This window comes from Dermochelys coriacea, chromosome 4 (assembly GCF_009764565.3).
Source record: "Dermochelys coriacea isolate rDerCor1 chromosome 4, rDerCor1.pri.v4, whole genome shotgun sequence".
NCBI classification, from domain to species: Eukaryota; Metazoa; Chordata; order Testudines; family Dermochelyidae; genus Dermochelys; species Dermochelys coriacea.
The window spans coordinates 11,702,952-11,725,957 of NC_050071.1; the positions used below are offsets into that span (position 1 = coordinate 11,702,952).

Consider the following 23,006-nt stretch of genomic DNA (forward strand, 5'->3'; position numbering starts at 1 on the left):
AGGGGGTAGTGGGGAGACATGTCTGGTCACAGGAAGAGAAGAGCCAGTGGTAGCCTCCATATGTGGGATGTACACAGAGGATGGGGGTACCTTCAGGGACAAATTGCCTTGCTGCATCAGCCACCTCTCCACACCTTTAACCTGTGTGGGTCAGACTTTCCAGTGCTCAACTGGAAGTTTTGGCTATGCCTGCTAACTCTTTCTAGTGTGGACAAGGCCTATCCGGCAGCATGTATGAGGCTAACAGAACAGTTGCCTATTGGTCCCAAAATGCAAACTGAGTTTTTGTAAGGGAATGTGTGACTTAAATATTCTGAAGACAACAGTCCTCACTATAAATGACTGTGGTAATGACTGGTTGATTTACAATCTCCCCTAATTATGGGGCAGCAAGTAGCCTGCCTACAAATGCAAGAACATCTTACACCTCCTTACTTTCCCACATGGGTGTCAAAATTGTGCCTGTAACAAGGCCTTCACTGAAAGCTGAATATTAGACCTCAGGTTAGTTTTGGTGACAACCCCCCTGCATAGGTATGAAACGTAACATGATGCAAATATATGACAATACACCGCCAACTACAAACTAGCACTCAACATCTGTCTGAATAGAGGAACAACATTTCCCAGGGCCAGAGGTACTTTCCATGTTTTCATGTCTGATTATCTGAAACTTCCCTGAGGGAGAGTGCATGGATCAGGTAAACTGCCTGCCATTGTTACACCACATTCATTCAACCAATTTTAAGAAGCATAAGTACATTCATTATGTTCACATGAACAAATACAAAATTGCATTTTTTTTAAAAAAACCAAGTATTTTGGTAGGCCAGCTATTACTGGCAAAAAGCTTACATTTTTTATAAAAATATATATCTATGTATAATTCTACATAGAGGTAGGATCTTTTTTATCTCCACATTGGATAGTATTAAATATTCAACATTAAAATAAAAAAATAAAAATAAAAAAACATTAAAAATAAAGACATTCAAATATTTATACTAAAAAAAATCCATTTTTGACCTGTATATTGATTCTGATTAATACAAATTTAAATTGTTTTGTTTAGAACATATAAATATTAAGAAAATAAGGTTAATATTAAATAGCTGCGAGCTGACAAATTCTTGGTCTGTGTGTGGGTTTCTCTCCCCCTTCACTAGGGAAGCAGCACTGGATTCTTCTCATGGACATCAACCTCCTTGTATTCTTGGTTTTTGGCTTGCCTCTCCTTCTTGTTTTGGTACCTGGAAATATTAAGATCAGAGAGATTGTTAAAATGTTGCGTCCAGAGAAAAAGCAATGAAACGCATAACTCTGCCTAAAAGAAAAGGCCACTTAGCAACTCTAACACTTATTCCACTTCTCCATAGAGGCTTCCATCCTACAAGATGCTGAGCAAAAAACTTCCCTGTTCAACAAAGTACATAAGCACTTTCTTAAATCCCATGAAGTGCTAGACTTCTGCTGGCTGGCTAGAGCTTATGTTCAACAACTGAACCAAGGAAAAATCACCAGCTAACCATTTCAACCATAGACCTGAATTAAACCACAACAGATACAACAAGCCTCCTGCATAAGTATTGACCTTTTGGGGGTTTGTTTCCTTTTTCTACGTTTTGTTAGGAGAGGGATGCCTCCATTTTAGTGTTCTTGCCCTTGGAATTGTTTTGAACTCCAGCAGATTGCTAGTAATGAGAGGGTGTGCATATATGCACACAACGGAACCACAGAATTTAACTGCAAACAGCACCCAGAGATTAGGTAAAATACCCACAACAGCCCTAGGTTAAATAATCTTGCTATTTGAAAGATCACATAGTACACATTAGAAGTTGTGTATTTAATACTGAGAAATCATGTTATCTTCATCTATGCTATTCCTTTGAATTGTAAAGTGCAACAAATTATGTTGTTTTGAGTTATGCTGGAACATTTCATAGAACCCTACTAGGGATAGGGAAAGATTTGCTGTCACCTAACCACCCATAGTTTGGAGAACTAGTTGCCTGAACTAGCATCAGAGTGTAGTCTTCAACCCGGGAGTGATGTGAACCTCCCTGTCTCAGCCATTCTGCAGTATATATAAAAATACCAATTGGCCTGGAGATGGATAATGTTGACTGCTGAACATACATCCCGTGATACCAAATGTATTAGATCGCTTATAAAGAACAGTTGGTTTAATGGTTATGTTGGACCAACCTGGTAACTAGATTAAGGTGATTATTTGACATTAACCCCCTTTTATTCTTTTTGCTTAGTTATTGCTTATTTTTACTTAAGCATTTAGATTTTCTATACAAGTGGAAACCTGTCTGGCTTGGCTGTTTCATCACCAGGAGTCAGAACCTGAGTAGTCTAGAGTAGATACTGAGTCAAGTATCAGAGGGGGTAGCTGTGTTAGTCTGGAACTGTAAAAGTGGCAAAGAGTCCTGTGGCACCTTATAGACTAACAGTTTATGCTCCCATACGTCTGTTAGTCTATAAGGTGCCACAGGACTCAGCCAAGTCTGTGACCCATCTAGTGGTGGTTCCATAGAACTGCCCCTATATCCTTACAGAGAAGGGTGAGCAGACACTTCCTGCTGTCCGGATTACGGGCATGGCCCCAGATGGTTTTCCTTCTAGTTTCTCTCTATATTCAGTGGATAGAGCTATGCCCTAGGAATACGAGTCCATTGTTTGAACTAGTGCTATTCAGGATGCCAACAATGTATCATACATTTTGGCAAAGACACAGTTTCATTTATGATCATGTAGCCAAAGCAAACATAATTAATCCACCTTTTTCAAAAGTAGTTAAGTAAATAAGCGCAGTGTAATAGGCATGCACAATATCTGAAAAAAACTTAATGTAATCAAGAAGAAAAAAAATCTCCATGTGACTTCTTTGTGAACTCCTCATCTAACATCTTCGTTAAAACCAAAGCTTCTCTCCCTAGCTGGAGAAGCTGGGTCATATTTTAAGAGCACACAGTAAATATGAGAGTCCCTTACCATTTGTATAAGTAGTATGTTGTAACCAAGATTGTAATGAGGAAAAATAGGATTAAAATAATGGTCAGTGCCAAATATTCTTTGCTCAAGTGCTGTTTGAGAAGTTCTGAATGCACACATCGGACCCCGGAGAAGCCTACATCACACCTGAAAAAACAAAAGAAGTCACTGTTATAGAAAAATACACCATGCTGGTTTGAAACCTAATATCAATATGGATGACTATGGATGGGGAAGCTCCAGAAAATTTCCTGCAGAGAACAATCATACAATGGCACATGCAAGACCAGATGATCTAACAGCTCCTTTCCATGTCTAATTTCTAGGATTGAATTCGTTTCTCAATAAACCCCATTGCTCTAGCATCTCTGGGAAGAGGGTAATGCCTTCATAAGAGATCCAGGATCTTAGCGTGCAGGGCCATGTGGAGGCAAAGCTCATAAAGAAACAATGGGCTGTTTGGCTCAAACCAGGCTTGGGAAGTCAGATGCTGCATGTAGAAGTTGTTGGGCACATTTTCCTCTCTTCCACTGGTGTAAATCCAGAGAGTTACTCCTCATTTACACCAGCGTAAGTGACTTACGCATTGCTGCAAATGATTGACCAATGACTAGATTAAGATCTATAATAATGGGCCATCCTATGCGACTTGCCATTATTTTGGTTTTTCCCTCTCCAGGTTCAGGTCCTGATTCAGTAAGATATTTAAGCATGTGCTTAAGTTTATGCACACATAGTCCAATTGACTGCAGTCAGTTCAAACCACTGAATTCAAGTCCCATTGAAGTCAAGGGGATTACTCATATGCTTAAAGTTTGGCAAGTGCTTAAATACCTCACTGCATCAGTGCCCTAAATTGCTTTTGATTTTCATGTGACAGAGTCTGAAAGCAGGTGAAAGGAGAGATCAAAGCCAGTTCATGCAATTGCATGTAATTCACGTATGCACTCGAACTCAGGAAGAAATGCAAAATGGTATTCTACAAATTTCCTCTTACCTACAGTAATGTTCGTCTAAGTCCACAAGGTACATGCACTGCCCGTGGAAGCAGTAGTCTTGCATTTCAGCCTTGCATCTGGTTATCCCAACTTGAGCCACCCGCGGGTTATTCTCCGTCTGAACTAGAAGTAGATTTGGTTAATGTTTTGTTAGTCTTTTTTGCAATCATTTTGCCTGCATTTCTTAACACTGCTCAGAGTTTATCAGTATCATTTGCATTTATTCTTATGAAACCTAGGCTAGGGCTGAAATTTTCAAAGCCAATTCCCATTAAAATAAATCGGGTTTAGGCAGCCAAACCCTTGAGATGGGTTTTGAAAATCCCACCGACTGGTTTTTCTAGTGGAAATTCTGGATAGAAGAGTAGCTATTTCAGTTGATACTGTACCACAGTGAATTGTTTTCTGAGGCATAATTATTTAACACTTTCGGTTTAATAAAAGGCAGTAGATACTCAGGGTTGGATCCTGCCTGATGCTTAGTACCTTTTGGAACCCTTCTCAGCCCCAGCACCTTGCAGGCCCTAAAATATTAACTCACTTTGTTTTTAAAAGTGCTCAGCTCCCACTGAGAAAAATGGGGATTGCCAGATGCTGAAGACTTTTGCTGAACGGGCCATGTCTTTAAAGAGGCAGTGTTAAAATGTCATACTTACTCAGCGCTGTTGTACAGTTTTCCATTTCATTTGGTTCACATAACGGGATCACTGTTGTACCAACGACAGCTTGCAATAGATAAAAGCCTATGGGACAGACAAATAACAAAAATTCCTATTAATGGTGCAAAGAAATAAAAGTGGTGTTGGAGGAATCTCTTCTAGTTATAGTATTTGGAGTACTTATCAGTTTGAGAGAGTTTATTTATTTATTTCTGGAGTTTAATCGTAATCTCAACGTAAGCCTACTAATATAACCAGAGAACAGATACAGGTATGGTCCTTAGGATCAACCAATCCAAACACAAATACTAAAATGCAATAATCAATAATAAAACCACCATGTTGGAGGTCTATGGCCCCAATTCAGCAAAGTACATAGTGATAGGAATAGGGATTAATTTAAACCTGTGTTTAACTGCTAGGTTCAGTAGGGATGAATTTAAATATGTGCTTAAATGCTTTGTTGAATTGGGATTCTATGAATGAGAAGGGGAGCAGGATTTGACCCATGTTCTGACTGCAGCCTCAGTGGTATGAGCCTCACGAACATGGGTACTGACTATGTAAAAAACACTTAAGCACATGCTTACCTTTAAGCACATGCTGAAATCCCATTGACTTCAATGGAACTTAAGCATGTGCTTAGACATTTTGCTGATTTGGGGCTATGGATCTCACACTGATCTAACTAAGTACCAAATGCTACACTGGGATGTACATACTCCATCGATGCAATAGGAACTCCTCACATGAAATTTGCACTCAAAATACGAGAAAGTTCACATCTTCACTGCCATTTACCTTTTAAAGTTTTGGCTGATCTCCTAAATAAATTTGTTTTTAAATGCTAGACTCCCATTCCCTGGGCTTGCCCAATTGAAGTTAATGGGGAGACTAATCTTGTTAGAAGTCATAAATCAAGCAAGACCAAAATAGGTCAAGTACTGAAGAGGAGTTTTAAAAGGAAACCCCCCAGATGCTGCGGGAAGCATTGGTGACTCAGCAGATGGTACTCTTTCTGCTGACTCAGCATTGAACCAAACACCCTACTCTGGGGTTTAGGGGACAACATCTGCTCAGATGATGCCTGTGTGAAAATTGGTCACCAAGGGTTTGATTTTATACCACACACATGGTTATCAGGCCTGAGATCACAAGCTAGATATTTGCTCATTCAAGTGGCTAGTTAGATACTTAACTGGCCATCTGTGCACATAAATATCCCATTTGTGCATGCAATCACATGTAGGTGGGGATTATCAGTGTTGCCTAAGGAAGTCAGGCACTCAGTCACCATTGAACATCAATGGGTGTTAAGTGCCTAACTCCCTTCAGTGCCTTGGAAAATTCCAGCTGTATTTGCATGTGTATTGGTTTGTGAACCATTTAGAAATAGGAACAAGATCCCAGGAAAAGTGTGACTAGCCTCTGGCTCTGTAGTTTAAACTGGGTACATTTCCCTTCAGTTCACCTCCAGAAATCCACATAGTGCAGTATTGCTGACACAGAATGGCTGTTGCATTTGCATAGCAGAGGTGGCCACATTATAGCAATGAGGGGAAATACTAGAGATAGTTTGTAAAGCACTCTGGTGTCCTTCGAGTTAGAAGGTATTGCCCACGTATAGATTTCAGGTATTCCATCAATGGAATGTGCATCCCTGCACAGGTTTCTATACTAATCCTTACAAATATTCGGAAGTCCCATGATGAATAATCATCTTTGCCCAAACTGGTCACGAAATCCGCTTTGCTGTGGTCACAAGCTAACCCGCTCATGAACTGTTTAATTGTCAGCCCCATTCCATTGCAGTCTGTAATTTCTGTCTTTGCCTTTGGGCTGCGAGCATCTTTCGACTTGTCAGGTCATGTGTGCCTAATGAAGGGAGTGTGCCTTCATAATTTCGCGATCATCCTTTTTATTAAACTTCCAGTTATTAGAAAGTTTCCTTATGTTTCAGCCACGTCAGTTCCAGAATGATTACGGACTTCCTGCTGCCACTCCATTTTATACTATTGCTAATAGGCTTCCCTTTTCTCCTTCATTTCAGTTAACAAGACTTTTCCAAGTGCAATGTATTTAACATGAACCATGTCAATTCTGTCCCTCTTAAAATATATATTTGTCACTTTCTATTCTGAAACCCAACATTTTAATGAAACAATTAGACTATTACTCAGTTTACATCTTTATCTAGTATAGCTAGTGTAATGGGAAAAGTGGGCATAGATTCCTATTTTGCCAGGGGGTAGGGGGAAGCCATTAGAACAGTTTTATGTCACAGGAAGAGAAACGGTTGTTGGTTTTTTTTTTTGTTTTTGTTTTTTAAAAAGCCATTAAAAATATTCCAAATCAATGAAAATTAAATCCTACCAGCATTACTCAGCCAAAACTCCCATTGCATGAGATGGGAGTGGAGAAGGGCTCCAGGTGGGTTTCCTTTACGAGGTGGGTTTTTCAAAGGCAGTGAGCATTGGACATTGACTTCAATGGGACCATTTGACTGAGTGGAGCAGTGTTACCCCAACGCATAGTGCTTTTGGGAAAAAACAAAATACCCCAAAACCTGACCTTTCAATTGAATTCACATTTAGAAACAAAGAGCCAGATCATCAGCTGGTGTCAATCAATGTTGCTGCATTTATTACAGTAGAGCTATGTTTATTTACACCAGCTGAGGACTTTGACCAAAACACAGACCAAATCCTGAGCTCCTTCCCCAACTAAATATCTCCTTGAATGGGAGGTTTACCTGTACAAGATCCTTGACTCACAATGCTTGCCCCTGGTAGTTGGGTACTGATGCAGAGATTTTTAAGAGCGCTCAACATTGGCCGAACTCTGCTCCCATTGAAATCAATGGTAGTGAGTGGGGTTTTCAAAAGCACCCCACTCACACTACTGTACCACAGGGATAATGTTGAATGTATAAGTGTCAACTAACCCAACTCATCTCACACCCACAAAAATTGTGTGAATTTAAGAGACCAGCTTCACCTGCTCTCTAGAGAATAGCATAAGCCAAATTCTGCCTTATAGGTTCACACAGACAATTCCCACTGAAGCCAATGCGGGCTGTGCATTATGTACCAGAAAGTAGAATTTAACCCAAGAGGCTCTAGATCCTTTGTAGACATTAGGCTCTGTCGGGTGAAAAAGAAAAATAGGTATGATTCTGATCTCATTTACACTATTGTAAATCCAGAATGACTCTGCTAAAATTAAGAGATTTCTGATGGATTTACACCAGTGGCCTTACTAAAAACCCTAACTAAAGAGTGAGAAATCCCTGTATGAGCAAAAGCTGCAATTTCCTTTAGTCCTGAATGATGTACCAGGTGTCTCCTATCAACACTTCCCTTCAATGTGGCCCAGTACTGTCCATTCTGAGACAGCGAACACATGCATATTTAAGCAACAGAAAGAGACAAAATAATCCACCAATGTCAGAGCCCAGACTAAAATGTGTCACTTTCTGCCTATGCAGAATAGCTGATGGGCTCCTTTGTTAGGAGATTGCAGATGGGTGGGGAAGAGAAGTTCATTACAAAGGCACAACATAGCAAGTACCTTTTCAGATATACCTTTGTATCTTCTGGCATTAGGACAAAATTCTCCTCTCCAATCTGCACGGGGGATCTTTGTTTCACATTCTGGCCTTTTTCCATGCACGCAATTCCCAATGACGTCAATGGGAGTGCAAACGAGATCCGGGTTGTGGATAAGGAATCTGCATTGTAGATCGAAGCGGAGAGCCTTTCCCATAATTACTACCTCCTGGTGGCTGTTAATTTCACAATGCGCATGTGTCTATTGCTGCTATGTTGAGTGTCGAATGAGGAATCTGGGAAAGGTGGGGTCCTGTTTGTATTAATATCACTACCTTGATCAGTAAGTAAATACTGTTATCTTGTATTGCAGAGTGTAGCGAGATGGTGGGTATTTATTACTGATTCACTGGAATGTTACTTTTACATTTATTGCTGCATGGCTGGAATGTAAATGGAACGCTTTTTCCTGCTTTATGAAAAGTTAGCAGTGTCATACTTGCAGGCTGCCTTACTGGAATCTTAATTCTGTTGACCAAGTGTGGGGTGAAGAGAATCAGACCAAGGGTGGTATACCAGGCATTTTCCGTAATAGACGTGCAATATGCAACAGCTACCAAGAGTGGTCAGTATGGTCTTAGGTAAAAGTAATTCTAATATGTTCCAATTACAATGGTCCTGATTCTCAGTTATCTACATCACATCCTTCCAGCAAATTTAAACCCATTTTAAGGCAATATCGGCCAATCTTTTTATTTTTGAAATAGTTTCTCAAATGTCATTTTGTCACTTTCAGGTTTTACTTGTCATCAGTAATATATGAATTTAACATGGAGGAACATTCCTGACCATGGTTAGCAAGGTCACACGCCCCACATTTCAATACAGTACAAGAGAGAGAAAGCTATGCACACATAAATAACTGTGTGCAAGTGACTTAGCTGTGCAAGTTCCAAATGTACATGTGTAAGTCAGGTAGTTGTGTGGGCACATCTAATATTTGGGTGCATAAATTAGGCTGGCACAAATGAATGTGTTTTACCGCTAAATTCTGGGCCATGCTGTGTAGCAGTTTGTTCATGGAAGGCATAATTCACTAATCACTTCATTTCACTTGGGACTTGATCTTACACCCATTGAAGTCAATGGCAAAACTGCCTTTGACGTCAAAAGGGGGCAGGATTGGGCCTATTAAAAGTAATGGTGTATTTTATAATGTCCACACTTAGTATGTGCTGTCTGAATTCCTCCCAGTGCACCTCTGGGAAAGTGTCTTTGGAAAAAGTTTCCACTGTCATCAGTGGAACGTGTTAATGTATGTTAATTAGCACATTTGCATTTCATTACATTTGAATGTAGGTTAGTGGTGGAGATGAGCTAATCTTTTAATTCAGTATAATTTGGTGCATCTTTAAATGGGGATTATGGAAAATCAAATTGAGGGCATTATCACTGTGACGCTGGCAGATCAAGTGCCAGCTCATCCCAACGCCATTCAACCTCACTGATCGCTTACAAACGCATAGTTGTTTGGCTCGTCTCTGAGTTAGTATTGTTAAAATAGATATTAGAGAGTTATAAGAATGTGCTTAAACTTTATGGAATGCTTGTAGGATGCTGCATGTTATATCTGTATCCCATGTTATAAAAGTGAATGTTTAAGTGTGTTTATAGTTACAGAACAAACGTTTGCCAAGACTGTAAAACCACAGAGAAGCATTACCAAATGTGAAATAACCACAAGAGGGGTTATCTCCTTCCCAACAAAAAAAGGCCTATAGACACTATGGACTGTGGAACATCAGTAGGCAAGAGACTTTGTTGATTGCTTCCCCACATCTATGAAGAGGGTTGTGCACGAGCCCCCATCCCATCACAGCTTGAATGCTGGAGAAGGGGGAAAAAATCCCTGTTAAGAAGGAATTAGTATCCCAATGCTGCTTGAAGTCCAAGAGGAAGATTTCTAAGCATAAACAAAGGGTCCCCAGCTGTTTAGCTTGGGTTAGCCCTAAAGGACATATAAAGCTTGCATGTTATAACAGCTACTATCATCTCTCAGCCTGCCTCACGGTGATAATGCCCTCAATTTGATTGTTTAGCTGCTTTAACCTTATAAATAAGGTTTCTTTTCCTAGTTAATATCTCTTTAGTTAGTTTTTTTACAGGACTGGCTACAAGTGTTGTAGGCAAAAATAAGCCTTTATCGCAGGGCTCCAAAATCCATGCTAATGATTCCTTTCCAGGTTTACCTTCCTGAACACAAGTTCACCTTTACATTAGTGCTCTAAATCAGCTGAGGAATCGTTCAAGAGGTTTAAAGATTCTGGACCATAACTTTAGATCACAAAAGGCCAGACTATCAGACCCATATGCTCATCAAGTAGTAACGCCTTACTTCTATAAGCAGCATCAAGGTCTGACTGGGACAACTTCTGAGGGGGAAGGAGCTCTTCAGTATGAATAAGAGGATCACACTGTGGCCCACAGTAATTTCTCTGAATTGTTTTATAAGATTCTGTCATGAAATAGACTAGGGTTTAAGAGAGGCAGCAGGAAAGACACATCCCCTCCAAAACTAGGAATGTAGAGTACATTTCAGGAGGCACATTCTTCTTCCATAGGCCAGAGTGAAGTACTCTGGCTCTTACTGAGGAGCATCTTACTTCCACTGAAGCCAGTGGGTCCATTTGTAGAGTAACACACTATTCAACTCAGTTTAACGTGGCATATCACAATCTGGCCCTCTGTGAGTAAGGGTGGTCAAATCTAGCCTTTTTACTAGGGGCTTTTACGCACGCCAAAAGAGACATTGGTTCACAGACATTTGCACAACACATTTCTATGTCATCCTTGTGCTGGCAACAGTTGATGCCCAGATCACAAAGGCCCATGGCTTATTTGTAACGTGATGGCAAATAAAATGGTGGTATAATAGCTGGAATATAAAGTGGCATGGAAGTAAATGTGGAAAACAGAAACAGATGAGCTCATGCTGAAATAGGCTTGGCAGATGATGAAACAGCCGCTCTGTAATTAAGTGCTGCAATGAAGTAGCTAAGCACCTTTGCGAAGGCTCAAAAGCACTAGGTGTATGGTAACAATGTAATTCTATTATTTAATGTCTCAATTAACAACCCATTGTAGACATTAAAATAGACTTTGGAATTACAGAGCAATGAATGGTGTTTTCAAACACTTTGGGCCCAACTCGGCCCTCAGATACCTGGGCACAACTCCCACTGGGCCCGATTCTGATCTTCCTTGCACCAAAGCTAAGTCATGCTCTTAGTTGGTCAGTTTGCAGCAATAAGCATGGGTCACCACTACCACTGCCCAGCAAAGGTGCAGTACAAGCATTTGCTATTGCTCCATCAACGTGGGTCCCAGCTCTACAGATGCACAGGTTAGGCGCCCATAGCTTTGCCAAACTTTCAGACATGCACTGATTTTATTACTGAACTGCACTGCACTGAAAAGGTGAAGAACCTAGACATCAGGGGAAACTGGTCACCATTTTATGAGAAGAAAGCAGACCCTTACCCTTCAGTCTGTCCTGGGAAAACCTCCCATTGAGGTCACCGAGAGTTAAAGACTGCAGGATCTTCTCTGAATGGGATGATGATTACACCATATTTAGAGGGCGGGATCCCACAGTCCTTACAGATGCAAAGCTCTCATTAAGAAAAGGAGTACTTGTGGCACCTTAGAGACTAACAAATTTATTTGAGCACAAGCTTTCGTGAGCTACGGCTCACTTCATCAGGTATTTTCCACTGCATGCATCCGATGAAGTGAGCTGTAGCTCATGAAAGCTTATGCTCAAATAAATTTGTTAGTCTAAGGTGCCACAAGTCCTCCTTTCCTTTTTGCGAATACAGGCCAACAGGGCGGCTCCTCTGAAACCTGTCAAAGCTCTCATTGAGGTCAACGGGAGTTTTGTCTTCATGAGACTGCAAGGATAGTCCTGAGATTTTAAAAGCCCGGCTTGCTGCTCAGATCCCAAGAAATAGAGAGATGAGATGGGTGGAGAAACATCTTTTAGTGGACCAACGTCTGTGGATGAGAGAGAGACGCTTTGGAGCATCAAGTGCTGGGGCTGGAATTCTTTAGCTGGCTGGCTAATATTATGATTATAATTTAGTTGGTCCAATAGAAGATGTTGCCCCAGGAACCGCCTCTCTCCAATATCCTGGGACCAACAGGGCTACAGCTACCCTGCATACAACTGAACACAAAATTGTTTTTTGTCCCCCCCCCCAAGGGATTAATATTTTCTAAAACCACGAGGCGGCTGAAAACAAGGGCGACCTTGGGGAGACCTACAAGGGCCAGATGCGGTACCTTCACCGGCCACCTGACTCCCCAAGCAAGGCCACCCAGTTCCCCGGGGCCAGGCTCAGCTACTGCTCCGGGCGGAGGACGCCTGGCCCTAAACGTGCTAAAGCCTTGCCAGGAACCGGCGAGCCCCAGCCCCAGCAACAGCCCCCAGCCCCCAGCCATTTGGCCCCAGGGCTCCAGCCAAAGCAGCCCGGCAGGCTCGGGCCGCCCGAGTCGAGCGGGACCTTCCCGGCCGCCTGCCGCGGCGACGGAGAGGACACCCGCGGGGAGGACACGCGGCGGGGGGCGCCCGGCTGCGGTTGCCCCGCTCCCAGCGGCGGCAGCGGGCCACGCCAGAGCCTGCCCCGCGCCCTTCCCTGGGGGCTCCCAAGGGCGCCGCTTACCGAGGCCAAGCAGCGCGCTCCGCACCCTCGGGCAGCCCCCGGCGTCCATCCCGCACCGATCCCGATCCCGATCCGGCTCCCGGCCGCCGCCGCCGCCGCCGCGCCCTTTATACCCTGCCTGGGAGGCGGCGGAAGCCGCGGCTTGAGTTTCCCTCCCCGTGACGAAATCCCTGTGCCGGCGCCCCGGGGAGGATTGCTTCAGCGAGCCGCTCCGCCGCGGCCGGCCGGGGAATCCCTCCTCCGCCTCCGCCTCCGCTCCTCCCAGCCCAGGCAGCGGAGCGCCCCGGGGCGCCAGGACCCTGTCCCCGGGCTAGCTCCACGCCGCAGGGGCGCCCGGCCGGGGCCAGAGGAACAGCCGCTGCCGCTGGGCTCGGCGAGAAGCAGGCACCTGCGGCAAGGCAGAAGCTGCGGGCGGAAGGGCAGGAAGGGAAGGAAAGCTGGAAAAAAGGGGGCCAAATTCTGCTCTCAGTTACCCCGCGGTAGATCTGGAGTAGCTGCCTCCCCCCGCCGGCAATGGACTTAGTCCGGGTTTACACGGTGGCAAATGAGAGCGGCCCACAGGTGGGGGGGCTGCAATTCTGCTCCAAGGCCCCTGCCCTTCTGGAGAGGCTCCAGGGGCTCCCATGGAGTTGCTCTCGCTTTACACCCCTGTCGCTCAGGGTAGGCATGGACTCAGTCTGGCCTCGGTCTCTGCAAGAATCAACACAGTCAGTGCTTGATTTGTGCCAGAGCTGAGCCCTGGCACCTCCCGGCTTGGCAGGTCAGAGCCCCAGCACCTGTGAGGCTGCATCCTTGTCATAGAAGATCAGGGTTGGAAGGGACCTCAGGAGGTCATCTAGTCCAACCCCCTGCTCAAAGCAGGACTAATCCCCAATTTTTGGCCCAGATCCCTGAATGGTCCCCTCAAGGATTGAACTGACAACCCTGGGTTTAGCAGGCCAATGCTCCAGCCACTGAGCTATCCCGTTATGAATGTAAAAATATTGCTTGAGCCCCGGCACCTCTTTCATTGTAAAGTAGAGTCCTGAATACAGCGGAAACATTGGATCTGCCGTTGTTTATTCTACTCCAGCAGTGACTGGAGTACCTGGTGCTGGAGAGAGGAGCCCAAACCTCTCACCATGCACCTCACCCCTTGCACAGCACTGTACTGGGGTGAGGGACAAGGAATTCCTTCCTGGCCCTTGTCATCTGAGGCCCTGAAGCATGTGGTTTCATGGTCCTTACTTTTAGCAAGCGTTATTTTAAATGTTATTATTGGTCATAATATTAGCCAGCCAGCTAAAGAATTCCAGCCCCAGCACTTGACTGCAACTTTCTGCAGCAGTAAATGCCAGTGGTTGACTGAACACTGCCTGGAGGGTTTCCTTTTATTTGTTCTAAATTTACCTACCTCGAATTTAGTGGGATGAGACCTCATCCTAGCAGGAAGGACCAATGGCTGATCATTGTCTGTATCCGCCATGTGTAGGAGGAGTTGTTTGGCTGTTCTGTTGTCAAGAGCACTCTTTGAATGGCTTTGAAAAGAACGAGTGCTCCTTGCTGGATTGGCAGCTGTTTTATCTAATCTCTGGTCTATCTACATTTCTCATGTTCCCACCAGGGCAGTACAGCATCTGGCTGCCATGGAATCGGGAGTCTGAAATGCTCCATTAAATTACAGCACAGGCAAGAGAAATGCCAGGTACCCCACCCTTTTGCCGAACCTTGACCTGGAGGGCTCCTCTCTCAAGGTCTGAGGGTAGTTCAGCCTCCGGCCCTGTACACAGCCTGCCAGCAAGGGTGATCATTAGTATCAATACTGGTTGTGGTTTTTGTGGTGGGAACACCAGTCCACTAAGTACCACTGAGACCTCCAGTTCATTTCATATATACCCAAGGCCGGATTAACCTTTCGTGGGCCCAGCCCGAAACATATTTGTGGGTCTCCATGGGGGCAATGGAGCACGGTGCGGTGTTGGTCCCCAGAGCAAGGGGCCGGCCAGGGGCATGACGTGGTCCTCCTAGCCCAGTGCAAGGGCACTGTTTACAAACCGGCAGTTGCCAGATGCACAGTTGTCCATGCTGCACCACACAGTGCCCTGCACAACTCCACCCCTGCCCAGCGCCCCCCCCCCACTGCCCCACCACAACTGCCCAGCGCCCCCACACAGAACGCCCACTGCCTAGTGCCCCAACACACAGAGATCTTCCTCACCCTCTCACAGCCCAGTAGCGCCACCCCCCCTCAGACCCTCAAGAGACCCACTCCCCACGCCCTGCCTCCCTGCCACACACACCGGCCCTGTTGGGGGGGGGCGACTGTGTCTGCCGGGCTGAATTGCCAGTGCAGCCAGGGCTGGTCCCGGGACGGGGAATCACTCTGGCCCCTCGGGATTGGCGAGATCAGCCAGGCTCCCTCAGGCCCCACTTGACTGGAGGGGCCCAGTCAAGCCCTCCCCCCACCTGTTCTCCCCACAACGGGCCGAGACTGGCCAGGCTTCTGCACCAGTCCCAGGTGGGGCCTCACAGGTGGTGGGAAGCAGAGACTGCCCAGAGCTGGAGGTGCACTGAGGGCCGGCCAGGGGGCAGAGATAAGCCGTCGGCTTGCTGGGAGGAACAAGTGGTGGGCGGGATGGGGGGGTCTCGGGGCACAGTGCAAGCAGAGCAGGCTGGGGCCCCTTCTGAGCATGGGCCCGGTTTATGGCGCCACTGGCGCTATTGTAAACCAGGCCCTGGGTATACAACTGAAGAGCCATCAGATGATAGCAATTCATGATCACTACTGAACTGGGCTAGATTTGACCAGTAACTCAGTAAAAGGCTGTGTATTCTGTTACCTTTCTTTTTTTTTTTTTTTTTGAACTATCCAAATCAGCATAGGCTTCATTCTCCTCTCACATGGGTGCAAAGTTTTTGTCTGTTTAAGGTAGCAGAAGCATTTTTCTTTGTGATTTTCACTTTAAGAACACAGGAGATGTCACTGTTCTCCTAATCCAGAACATCTGATGTACCTCCCTCAATGTGTGAAAGGATTTGAGCAGTGACAATACAGTGAAATTTAATAGCAGATTGATTAAAAAATCTGTGGATAGATTTCTCCATTTTTGAAGGACTTGTTTACACAGAGAAATTGACCAGAATAGCTATTTTGGGATAAATTATTCTGCAGGAACTATTCAGGAATGACTCCCTCTTTGGACACTTACTCCAGAATAAGGGCATCCACACAGGGAGTTATTCTAGAATAGCCATAGCACTTGAAATTAACTCCCAGCCTTACTCCAGAATAACTCCCCTGTGTAGACAAGCCCCAAGGAAGTATAAGAATGCTGACATTAAGCAAAAGCAGTAGGTTACTATGTACTTTGATATCACAGACTGTTCCTCAAAGTTGTGCAAGGATTAGGGAAAGTATGATAAAGTAAGTCTTCTGATTGGACAGAGCGCTGACAGATAGATGCTTTGCATACTACCAAGACATTCTACAGAATGATGATGTCTCTGTGTGATTCCCCTCCCATTCCCCCAGCATTAGGGTCATCACTTATCCCAATAAGATCAAATTTCTGCATTGCTGTCAATAGATGGCAGCTTTTCTGATCCCACAGCATTGTTTCTTCTTTACATGGGTTGATCCCCTTTAGTAAGTGTTTTATTGCATGCTTCTGCAAACATCACTGATTAAAAGAAAGAGAGCTCCAATGATTTCTATACTATTTGTTCATATGGGGATTTTTGAAGCTGCCTGAGAAGCAGTATCACCACAGCACTTCCACTGACTTATGACCTTATAATTTCCTCTTTCCAATTTTAATGTAAGGAAAACAATTATCATCATATAAACATCTTTGTGTAGTGTTCTTGTAATCTTCTTCATCTTGTGGCGTATAATTTCTCATCGCTCATCCGAGCTGCCACTTCTGGTACACTGTATTCTCTACAAATGTTACTTTGAGAAATAGTGTTTGCCTCTTTGAACATCCTATAAAACAGTCTTCTACAAATGGTAAATTTCAGTGCTTCAGTTGACTTAGATGTTTAATTTTAAGAGCCAGCTTGTGCCACCCTTGCTCACAGTGAGTAGTAGATTCATGGGTAGACTCACTAAAATCACAGAGATTGTGTATGTAGTAAGGTACTATTCAATATGAGTAGGATAGCACAACTGGGCTCTGAGAGTATATATTTCAGACACTGGGTGAGATCTTAATCTAGTGTAAATTGGCACAGCACCATGGAAATCAATAGTGGGGCTATACAATTTGGCTCTTGCATTCTACAGTTTAGGGTGGGAATTTTCCCCCTTTTATGATGCCTATGGACTAGGTCAATTATCACACAGTGTTTACAAAATGTGCAACTAATTTGTACAACAGACTTATTATGGCTTATTTTCCCTTCCTTCCCATTTCAAGCAGGATGTATAACATGGTTTATGATTACCTTGAAATTACTAGTGCAGGGTGCTTGCAGTAACCGAAAATTGAATTACTCGCTAACTGCCCACCGTTGAAGAAAACCCATGTTCAAAAGTATATTGGCCCAATTCAGATCAACTGTGTTTGATCACATCTGTTCATGATTCTATCCTGGAGCCCTCTGCTGCAGTTATACATTTTTATTAGAGCTGTCAAGCGATTAAAAAGTTAATCGTGCGATTAAAAAGTTAATTGCCATTAGTCATGCTGTTAAACAACAATAGAATACCATTTATTTTAAATATTTTTGATGTTTACTACATTTTCAAATATATTAGTTTCAATTACAACACCAAATACAAAGTGTACAGTGCTTACTTTCTATTTATTTTTGATTACAAATATTTGCACTGTAAAAAACAAAAAAAAATTATTTTTCAATTCACCTCATACAAGTACTGCAGTGCAATCTCTTTATCAGGAAAGTTGAACTTACAAATGTAGAATTATGTAAAAAAAACTGCATTCAAAAATAAAACAAGGTACAATTTTAGAGCCTACAAGTCCACTCGGTCCTACTTCTTGGTCAGCCAATCACTAAGACAAACAAGGTTTGTTACAATTTGCAGGAGATAATGCTGCCTGCTTCTTGTTCACAATGTCACCTGAAAATGAGAACAGGCATTCGCAGGGCACTGTTGTAGCCAGTGTTGCAAGATATTTACATGCCAAATGCGCTAAAGATTCATATGTCCCTTCATGCTTCAACGACCATTCCAGAAGACGTGTCCATGCTGATGATGGGTTCTGCTTGATAACGATCCAAAGCAGTGTGGACCGACACATGTTCATTTTCATCATCTGAGTCAGATGCTACCAGCAGAAGGTTGATTTTCTTTTTTGGTAGTTTGGGTTCTGTAGTTTCTGCATCAGAGTGTTGCTCTTTTAATACTTCTAAAAGCATGCTTCACACTTCGTCCCTCGCAGATTTTGGATGGCACTTCAGATTCTCAAACCTTGGGTCGAGTGCTATAGCTATTTTTAGAAATCTCACATTGATACCTTCTTTGCGTTTTGTCAAATCTTCTGTGAAAGTGTTCTTAAAACAAATGTGCTGTGTCTCAGAGTAGCGGTCGTGTTAGTCTGTATCCTCAAAAAGAACAGGAGTACTTGTGGCACCTTAGAGACTAATAAATTTATTTGAGCATAAGCTTTCGTGGGCTACAGCCCGCTTCATCGGATGCATAGAATGGAACATATAGTAAGAAGATATCTATATAATACATGTAGAGAACATGAAAAGGTGGAGTAAGAGGCTAATTAATTAAGATGAGCTATTATCAGCAGGAGAAAAAAACTTTTGTAGTGATAATCAAGATGGCCCATTTAGACAGTTGACATGAAGGCGTGAGGATACTTAACATGGGGAAATAGATTCAATATGTTTTGGGTCATCATCCGAGACTACTATAACATGAAATATATGCAGACTGCGGGTAAAATAGAGCAGGAGACATACAATTCTCCCCCTCAGGAGTACAGTCACAAAGTTAATTTTTAATTTAATTTAATTTTTTTTAGTGAGCATCATCAGCATGGAAGCATGTCCTCTGGAACGGTGGCCGAAGCATGAAGGGGCATACAAACGTTTAGCATATCTGGCATGTAAATACCTTGCAATGCCAGCCACAAAAGTGCCATGCGAACACATGGTGACATTGTAAATAAGAAGCAGGCAACAGTATCTCTCGTCAATGTAAACAAACTTGTTTGTCTTAGCGATTGGCAAAATAAGAAGTAGGACTGAGTGGACGTGTAGGTTCTAAAGTTTTACACTGTTTTGTTTTTGAGTGCAGTTATGTAACCAAAAAAAATCTGCCTTTGTAAGTTACACTTTCACGATAAAGAGATTGCACTTCAGTACTTGTATGAGGTGAATTGAAAAATACTATTTCTTTTGTTTATCATTTTTACAGTGCAAATATTTGTAATAAATAATAATATAAAGTCAGCACTGTGCACTTCGTATTCTGTAATTGAAATCAATATTGAAAACGTAGAAAAGCATCCAAAATATTTAATAAATTTCAATTGGTATTCTATTGTTATAAGTGCGATTCATCGTGACTAATTTTTTTAATCGCAATTAATTGTTTTGAGTTAATCGTGTGAGTTAACTGTGATTAATTGACAACCCTAATTTTTATCTTTGGTCACTGCATCTTTCAGACAGCTCAACAGACAAAAAAGAAAAGGAGTACTTGTGGCATCTTAGAGATTAACAAATTTATTTGAGCATAAGCTTTCGTGAGCTACAGCTCACTTCATCGGATGCATTCGATGGATGAAGTGAGCTGTAGCTCACGAAAGCTTATGCTCAAATAAATTTGTTAGTCTCTAAGGTGCCACAAGTACTCCTTTTCTTTTTTGCGAATACAGACTAACACGGCTGCTACTCAACAGACAGTCTATCCATGAAAAATCCAAAGGTATGGACCAGCCTTTAGACAGGGTTTGTTTTATTGCTTTATTTATCATTCATGTCATAGAGGATTTGGAGATGAGGAAACATCTTCTCTAACTTCTAAGGATAATGCAGTGAATGCAGTGAGGACAAAGCTGTTTGAGTATAGGGTTTTGTTTGTTTTTGGTTGGTTGGTTTTTTTTCACTGCCTTAGCACAACTGCAGGTGGAGTGTAAACCTAAAAATAAACAAAAAAGAAATTCCTAGTCATCCCACAAAATCAGACAACAGAGACAGAAAAGGCTTCTTAGATCAGCCAGGTCACACTTGATTGCTTTGTACAGGACATTTTCTAGAGCACAGTGCTGTCCAGTTTTAAAAAATCTCTACCCTTTTTCCTTGAGAGACTATTTTACAGCCTATTCACGGATAGGGAGCTTTTCTTGAAATTCAGTCTTTCTTAATTTCATCCCATTCCTCCTAGTTGTATCTCTATTCCCCACAGTGTATGATTTCTCTCCTTCCCTGAGGTCTACACCTTTCAGATAGTTGTAGCCTGTTTTCATGCCCTTCTGCCTTTATTTGTTGCTTAGCTGTACATATTTCTTCTATTACTGTAGTGCCTAGATTGCTTAAGCAAGGTCAAATCCCCCTGGTGTTTAGTGCTGGGTATGTACCTACTAAGAGGCAGTCCCTGTCCCAAATCCCTTCTAATCTAAAGAGATCAGACAGACAAACCCTAGAAAGGGGAAGTGATTTGCCCAAGGCCACCCAGCAGATCAGTGGCAGAGCTGGGGAATAGGATGCAGGTCTCAGCTTCCCAGTCCAATGCTCTAGCCACCGGATTATGCTGCCTCTCACCATGATGGTTTTTTAAAATCTTTTCTCATAAATTAACCCTGCCCTCCCACCACAGCCCCCAGCATTTTCATTGCTCTTCTCTGAACTCTTTCCAGTTTGCCAATATCGACCTTGAAATGTGATGGCCACACCTAGGGCCTGACCCAAAGTCCAGGGAAGGCTTTTCTATTGACCTCAATGGGCTTTAGATCATAGACTCATAGACTTTAAGGTCAGAAAGGACCATTATGATCATGTAGTCCAACCTCCTGCACAATGCAGGCCACCAAATCTCACCTACCCACTCCTGCGATAAACCTCTCATCTATGTCTGAGCTATTGAAGTCCTCAAATCATGGTTTAAAGACTTCAAGGTGCAGAGAATCCTCCAGCAAGTGAACTGTGCCCCATGCTACAGAGGAAGGCGAAAAACCCCCAGGGCCTCTTCCAATCTGCCCTGGAGGAACATTCCTTCCCGACCCCAAATATAGCCATCAGCTGAATCCTGAGCATGTGGGCAAGATTCACCAGCCAGATACTCATGCTCTTGAAGCGTCTCTCATAGGGTGACCAGACAGCAACTGTGAAAAATCAGGACATGGGTTGGGGGACAATAGGCTCCTATATAAGACAAAGCCCCAAATATTGGAACTGTCCCTATAAAATCGGGACATCTGGTCACCCTCATCTCTCAAGAAAGAAAGATATAACCACATGCAAATATTCTGACTGGTCTGTTCCTGCTGATAACACTGTGTATGTAGATACTGTCTGCCACTTGGGTGCAGCCCTTGAATTCCTGACTAGTAGCCAATATAACCCTCAGGTCAGATCCTGCCTCAGTGAAATCAATGGGAGCTTTGTCACAGACTGCAATGGGGTTAATCCTATCATCCATTTGGGGGTTTTCCTGTAGAGATTCAATCTCTAGTTGGTGCCTAGAGTAAGTGCTTTGGGGTGACCAGATAGCAAGTGTGAAAAATTGTGATGGGGGTAGGGGTAATAGTCTCTTATATAAGACAAAGCCCCTAATATAGGGACGATCCTTAAACAATCAGGACATCTGGTCACCCTAAAGTGCTTTGACAGGCATGTCCCATCGTTTTTGCAGTTCTCTGTCTAATGACTGACACACATTTTATTTTTAACAACAAGCAAATAAAATGGCTCCATTAAACGAGTGACGGCATTCGTGCCTGCTGACCACAGAGAGCAGCGCTGTGATTGGGCGGGGCAACCCGGAGAGTGACATTGACCTCAGGGGGGAGAAATGATAGCAGGAGAGCTGCCAAAGGGATTTGCAACGACTCAAAGGATCTTTGCTTGGTGGAACTGGCTTCTCCAGTTTGTGCTGTCTGGCCTTCAGCACAGCTGACAGCACTGGCTATGGCTTTCCTCATCTAGCTTGGGTCTTCTCCTTTGTTTGTAAACTGAACAACCGGCTCGGATATTGACAAAGGCGACTCTGGGACGTTGACGATGTTCTGTATGGAATCCTACCGGGCTGCCCTCACAAGGAGGCAGATAAGAACTTGAGCCTGCACTCAACTTGATCCAAGGCCTGGCCTCAGCAGCACTCAGTGGGGATTTGCTCTGCCACCTAAACTGAGGCCTGGATAGTGAAAACATGATGCATTTGCTCAGCAGCCCTTTGTCCAGCAGGAACTCCGGAGATGCTGCTGAACTGCTCCATTAGAGTAAATACTCAGCTCTCAGCCAGGATGGTGACATAAGAGCGGCCACACCGGGTCAGACCAAAGGTCCATCTAGCCCAGTATCCTGTCTTCTGACAGTGGCCAGTGCCAGGTGCCCCAGAAGGAATGAACAGAACAGATCATCATCAAGTGATCCATCCCTTGTCGCCCATTCCCAGCTTCTGGCAAACACAGGCTAGGGTCACCATCCTGCCCATCCTGGCTAATAGCCATTGATGGACCTACACTCCATGAACTTCTCTAGTTCTTTTTTGAACCCTGTTATGGTCTTGGCCTTCACAATATCCCCTGGCAACGAGTTCCTCAGACTGTGCGTTGTGTGAAGAAATACTTAGTTTCGTTTGTTTTAAACCTGTTGCCTGTTAATTTCATATGGTGGCCCCTGCTTCCTGTGTTACGAGAAGGAGTAAATAACACTTCCTGATTTACGTTCTCCACCCCAGTCATGATTTTACAGACCTCGGCCAGATCCCCCCTTAGTCACCTCTTTTCCAAGCTGAATAGTCTCAGCCTTATTAATCTCTCCTCATACGGCCGCCGTTCCAAACCCCTCATCATTTGTGTTGCCCTTTTCTGAACCTTTTCCAAGTCCAATATATCTTTTTTGAGATGGGGCGACCACATCTGCATGCAGTATTCAAGATGCGGGCGTACCATG

The 23,006-nt window shown here is 43.6% G+C and overlaps 1 protein-coding gene across 1 annotated transcript; it reads right to left on the minus strand.

Moving 5' to 3' along the window:
* Positions 1-806: 806 nt before the first annotated feature.
* Positions 807-13,129, minus strand: EREG (epiregulin). The gene is made up of 5 exons (XM_038400260.2): positions 12,930-13,129; positions 4,658-4,744; positions 4,001-4,124; positions 3,004-3,150; positions 807-1,250 (listed from the first exon to the last, which is right to left on the minus strand). Exons 1-5 carry the CDS (start codon positions 12,976-12,978, stop codon positions 1,163-1,165), a joined length of 495 nt encoding a protein of 164 aa, XP_038256188.1. The 5' UTR covers positions 12,979-13,129; the 3' UTR covers positions 807-1,162.
* Positions 13,130-23,006: the final 9,877 nt, after the last annotated feature.